The sequence below is a fragment of the Anas acuta genome, chromosome 1, assembly GCF_963932015.1.
Source record: "Anas acuta chromosome 1, bAnaAcu1.1, whole genome shotgun sequence".
NCBI classification, from domain to species: domain Eukaryota; kingdom Metazoa; phylum Chordata; class Aves; order Anseriformes; family Anatidae; genus Anas; species Anas acuta.
The window spans coordinates 150815430-150821392 of record NC_088979.1 but is presented as its reverse complement, the minus strand read 5'-3'; the positions used below and the strand labels follow the sequence as shown (position 1 = coordinate 150821392).

Here is a 5963-nt window from a genome sequence, read left to right as displayed (position 1 = left end):
GTTAATGGGGAGGGTCGGATGATGCTCGGGGGTGCTCCTCTCCTCCTTTAGCTGGGGGCCATCTGCCCAGCCCCTCTGTTGCAGGGCAGCAAGAGGTGTGTGGGGAGAGGACAGGCTGAGCATGCCGCAGACCAAATTCCTTCCCGTTTCTACTTGTCCTCTGTTTTTCAGCCCCTTCCTTCTCTGCAGTGCTGATGGTAGGCAGGTCATGCTGGGAAAGATGGGGAAAAGCTCACTTGATGTCCTGGCCAAGGTTCCTCGAGCTTCATATCCCTCCATACCCCAGTTATCATGAAGCAACAAGGCAGCTACTTGTCCTTCTGGGGGACAAGTGTTCGGGGGGGGTAGACGATCTTTCCTGGAAGATGCAAAGGAAAATGGGGGCTGTGGCAGTGGAGGACTCAGTGGGGTAGGTCAATGGGAGAAGATGGGCCACCAGCATCCAAAGGCTGAGGTCTCCTGCGTCCTCCTCACCCCTGCAATTAGGGGACTGCTACTGCCATGCGCTTCTGAAGCTCCAAGCAAAGATTAACTTCAGGGGTCCCCTGTGAGGTGTTATTTCAGGCTCTAAACCAGTTGCCTGTGTCTTTTACGAGGACGAGAGGGAAGGGGGGGTGGGGGGAGGAAAGGAAAAAGAAAAGACTTTAACCTGCAATCACTGAAATGTAGAGCAAAGTCCCAGATCTGCCCTGGAGCAATGCAGCGATGGAGGGGACGGGTGTAACAGAGCTCCCTCCAGCTGAGAGCTCCTGAGTGGAAGCATCCCAGCACAGCTGCCTGGGGAGGGTGGGTGCCCTGCAGGCAAACAAAGCGCTGCTCTTGTTGAGCTGATGAGAAGGCAGGTCCCAAAGCGAGCCCCCCCCTCCACCCAGGCAATGGGTTTGCAGGGGAAGGAGGCTGGAGCCTGCATCTTAGCATGGAAAAAGTAGTGCTCGAGTACCCAGGGGAAACACTCCCCAGGAGGCACTGATTCAGAGCTTGACAGCTCCTTCTACCCCTGCTGGCACCGGAGCCATCACCAACCTTAAGACCCTGGCCATAAAGGGTTGGGGGGGATTAAGAGCAAGCCCCCCTTGCTTTGGGTAGCTGCTACCCCCCAAAAAATAAACCAGACCTTTCCACACACCTTGCTGGGCCATCGGTGTTGGTGCTAGGAGGGAAACTGAGGCACAGAAAGGTGGTGTTGGGAGGCAGGTTGGCACTGTCTGGCTCTCCGAGCGCTAGGCGGCACTGCCTTGCCTGCTCCCAGCCTTCTTCAGGTCCTCTTTTTATCCGGCTCGTCTCCTCCGAGGCTTCCAAAATCCAGCTCCAACTAGTCCTGGACACGGGTGAGAAACGGGGCAGAGGGCTCCAAGGCAAACATTACGCCCCCCTGCCCTGCACACCCCAGCCCACCTCATTTTTGTCCCCAGGGGGGGCAGCTGCATGCTCTGAGGAATGAGTCACGGGTTAGGTAAACGGGCAGAATGCAATTAGCAGCCCCGGGCATCAATTACCAGCTCTAAGAGCCTTGTACAACCCCCTTGTAAAGTCACCGGGAGCAAATTTTCTCCCTCTGGGGAGGGCAGAGGCCTAGTGGCAGATGTGTCCCCAAGGGAGGTCACCAGCCCTCTCCACGCTGTCCCCAGGGAGCTGCAGCAGCATGGGGTCACCTCTGGTTTTAGGAGTGTTTGGGTTTGTATGTGGTCAGGTCTGACCTGCTCTGCTGCCCAAAACCACCAAGGTTGATTTGGGGTCAGCCTTGCAGCCCCCAAAGGGCTCTTTTGGGGTTCTTCCACCTGTGTCCCCCTTTTCTCTCCCAGAAGACCTGGGACAGGGATGGGAGGTGCTGCAGGATGCTTAGGAGCCGTGGAAGCTGCCTGGAGCTTCATCTGGGTGGCCAAAATCCTCAGAGAGGGTCATTTCTGTCTTAGGAGCAGTGGCTAGCCATGGGAGCAACCCCAGTATTTGGTGTGGTGGCAGTGGTTCGGTCGTGCCAGCTTCATGTCCCTGTGGTAAATTGAAGCCTGAAGGTGAATGACAACCCCCTGCCCCAAATAGGTGTAAGAAAGCCTCAGCAGTCAAATGTGTCTAAAAATAAAGCCTGCTGGGACCCTCTGAAGGGGCATGGGAGATGCTCTGAAGATGTTCTTGCTCCAGGAGAAGTCCAGGGGGCTTATAGGATAGGAGAAACACATGAGAAGAGAGGATAGAAGCAGATTCAGTGATTTCTGCCTTACAAAAGAAAAGGCTGGAACCAGGGACAGGGCTGGGATTGAAGTGTATGTACGAGGCCTGGGGAAACTGGGTTTTGGTAAGGTGGGGAGGTCTCCCCTGTGTCCCCGCCACATGGTGGGGGTGTGGAACAGAGGAACCCCGATCCCTGCCCTGCCCCTCTTTTATAGGATCCCATCATCTGGCATGTGCACGGCTGGGGGAAGACTTTGTCACACGGCACACCCTGCGAGCCGTGCCCCCCTCATCTTATTCCCTTTTATTTTTATTTTTTGGCTATGCCCACAGCTTGCAGCTCCCTCAGGAGGCGCCCTGATTTCAGCAGCTTATGTAGAGCGCTGTCCTCCTGCTGTCCCCACGCCTCCAAAGCTGGGGTGGGGGTGCAGGCACCAGCCCCCCCATCCTGGTTGCCTCCCCGTACCCCCATGGGACAGATGGGGAAGGAGCTGGATGTGCCAGTTTCCTACAGGACTTGTCTGGGGTTCTTTGGAGAGGGCGTATGGGGGGGAGCAGGAGACCCAGAGTCCTGTTTTGGGGAGGCAATGTGGGGTAAAAAGGCAGGGATTCGGAGCAGTGAAAGCTCTGGAGCAGGGGGATTTTGTGAAAAAACGTGTTTCTTCTCAACAACAGCTCACCTGAACCTACACCCCTTCCCACTTCCCTCCTCCCGTGACATTAAACAGGGCTTGGGGCCCCCCAAATTGGACTGGGAGCCCCTCGGGGAGCTGGGCTTTCACAGCAACAGGTTTGTCCCCCCACATCAGCTGCTCGCCACCTGCGAGAGGGCCCAGCCTGGGGTCTTGGCGCAGCGGGTGAGGCGAAGCAAACCCCGCTATCAGGCTGGGGGCTGCCCCCCTTCATCCTCCACCCTCCATCCTCTTCCTCCCCCGGGGCTGGCGCTCCGCCCCATGCCCGGAGGCGGGACCGGGGCTGGCAGGGAGCAAGACTGAGCTGCACTGAGGGAGCAGGTGGACGGACAGACAGACCAGCTGCTCGCATGGCACCCAGCCCCTTCCCACAGCCCTGCTCCAGCTCCATGCATCCGCCACAGAGCCCCTGGCTTGGGTGCGCAGGCTGGGGTCTTCTGGGGAACTGATGTCTTCGGTCCGGGCTCCCCCTCGATGGCTCTGATCTCCTCTGGCACCCTCTCCACCCCCAGCCCAGGACCCTCGTCTTCTCCACCAGGAGCAGGGATGCTCGCTTTCCTCCTGGCGAGCCGCACCAGCCACCCGCCCGTCACCCTGGAGTGTTTTCCTGCCACACATCCCTGCCTCGCGGGGTGATCAAGCCCCCCTCGGTCTGTGTAAATTCCCCTCGCTTCACCTCTCTCCTCGGGGACTGCTGTCGCTTTGGATTTCGGATCTTCACCCACCCCAGTCCTCGGCCTCAGCCTGTTTGTTCCTCGCTCTCGGCTCGTCCTGCCCTGCAGAAGGCTTAGAGAAGCGTGGGCAGGTTCTGGTGGAGGTACGTCAGCCATGGGCCGCCGGCTCCTCCGAGGTCTGTCTGGAGCAGCAGTTTTCCTGGTCAGCGTGGCCCTCCTCTCCGTACGGCACCGTGGGGCCCGAGGAAACATCTGGGGAAACATCCCGGGGCTCAGAGACGGGATGCTGGAGAACCCGGAGCGATGGACACAAAAAAAATTCAGAAGATGCTGTGAGAGGTGGAGGCGGGGGGCAGAACCTGCAGATCCAGCTCCGGAGGAATACACGACCCAAGGAAGCCTGACCCTTGGAGATGTCTTCATAGCGGTGAAGCCACCAAAGATTTCACCAGAGCAGGATGGAGCTGCTCCTGGGACACGTGGATAACCCGGGCAAGAGAGCAGGGTGAGCGTGTGGATTTGGGCTGCAGAGGGGGTGCGTGGCGGTGGGATTGGGGACGGGGTGTCCGTGGGGAGGGACAAAGCCAATGGAAGGGGAAATTGGGCACTGCGGTCCCACCCTTTGCCTCGCTTTCCCTAACTCTCCCCTCTGTTCATACCGAATGGTGGGTGCTACCCAGCAAAATGTTGCTTTGGTACTGGTTGATGGGGAGGGTGGCCAGAGAAGCTGAAGAGCTTCCACTGGTGGCCAGACTGTGGTGGTCAGAGAGGTTGAAGAGCCTGTGTGGGCTCTCCAGCAAGCATCGCCATCCCCTAACCTAATCCTGACTCTTTGGCTTGAGGTGTCGGGGATTTGCTTTCATTTTCTTTAACCACTGACACCGGCAGACGGCTCCAGCCGCACCGGAGGGGGAGCACAGGTCTTCCAGGAGCCGTCCGAAATGGTGGCCTTCTGCCTCCTCGTGCCATGGGTTTGCAAGGCTTGGCGCTGAGGCTCCCCTGGTTTAACGCGGTGAATTCAGGCCTCAGCAAAGAAGGCAGACGGGGGTGGAGGTTTTCGGGGTAGGAGAGCGCTCGAAGCACGGCAGGGTTTTCTGGGTAAGGGTGGTTTTCCACTTTCTGGTGCTGCAACCGTCTGGTCTTCTGCGGTTGTCACAGGAAGCCGTGTCCTATTTCGGGCACACTTCCTCTCCTGTCTGCGCGTCCAGCTTAGCATCTGAGATACCCTGCTTCCTCCTCCAGAAGCACTTCTCCTCCCCACCCACCCGTTCCTGCCCTCAGCCCCAACAGCCCTTTGGAGAAGCCAAACCACGCCGTGTGCCCACACCGGCATCAAACACCACCAAAAGGGCTTTTGGAGCAGGTTTGCGAGGAGCCCCTGACCTTGCCCTCCTCGTGTGATCGACAGACAGACGTCTGGCCGTCCTGCAGATGGCATGGAATCAGCCAGCAGCTCCCCCATGTTCACCTGGCCGTCTCTTTTTGACAGACAAATGAAGTCCCAGCCTGGATGAGGTGGTGAATTTTCTGTGCTGCTGCCAGTCCAGTAGGAAATGCTCCACGAACTGAGCAGGAGAATGGGAAGCGAGGGGTTGAATGGGAGGGTCAGTCATTTTTAAAGTGCTTTTCCATTGCTATCAGATGCTGTTGGAAGCTCAGGGCTTTCCTCCCTCCTGTCTGCTCCCCTCCCCGCCTCACCCCAAATTTTTCATTTGTTTCTTCTGTTTTTTTTTTTTTTACTAACTGGGCTTAAGGGCAGGAGAGGGAGAGAGAGGCAAAGAGAAATACATGAAAGCTAAAAGTTTTTTTTTTTTTTTTTTTTTCTTTTATTTAAAAGCAAGCAAGCAAACAAACAAATAAAAAAACTATTGGGTTGTACTTGGAGGTAGGGGAAAGAGTTAGTTCTGAAAAATTGACAACATAGAAACCCTTGCTCAGCAGGAAAAAAAAAGAGAGAGAAAAAAAGAGAGAGAGAGAGCTCTCAGTTTGCACAGGTTATTTAATTGCCATGTGGCCATGGACAGGTTGCTAGAGCTCCTACTAATGAATTTTTATAGGCTTTAAAACCCAGGTCTTGGAAGCACTGATGTGCAGGAACTGTCTTCTAGGGCTGAACCTGCCACCTTGCTCTCTCGCTGGCTCTAACTCATCGCTGGAGACTGATTCAGCGCGTCCCTCTCTGCAGGTAGCCAGTGGGGAAATTTTGGCAGCTGGCTGTGCTCCTGATGCCAAGCCTGGCTTCAGAGCTGGTTACCTGCACGGTGTCCTCCCGGATGAAGTAACCCAGACCTCAAAGCCAGGCTTAGGTGACTGCTCCAGGAGGAAGGACCAGCTGTGGCCTTTTATGATTAGGAGAGATTGCACAGGAGCCAAACTAAAAGTCTTCTGTGTTGGACTCTGTTCGGGTATAATGAGAGAGAGAGGATTT

The 5963-nt window shown here is 56.4% G+C and overlaps 1 protein-coding gene across 1 annotated transcript in view; it reads left to right on the top strand.

The window, feature by feature from the left end:
• The first annotated feature begins 3114 nt into the window (after positions 1-3114).
• Positions 3115-5963, top strand: part of MFNG (MFNG O-fucosylpeptide 3-beta-N-acetylglucosaminyltransferase) — a 12632-nt gene continuing 9783 nt past the window's right edge. Inside the window, 5 exon segments of the mRNA XM_068665659.1 lie at positions 3115-3848; positions 3850-3901; positions 3904-3970; positions 3972-4008; positions 4010-4048. Coding sequence (XP_068521760.1) covers positions 3690-3848; positions 3850-3901; positions 3904-3970; positions 3972-4008; positions 4010-4048 — 354 coding nt within the window. The 5' untranslated portion in view covers positions 3115-3689.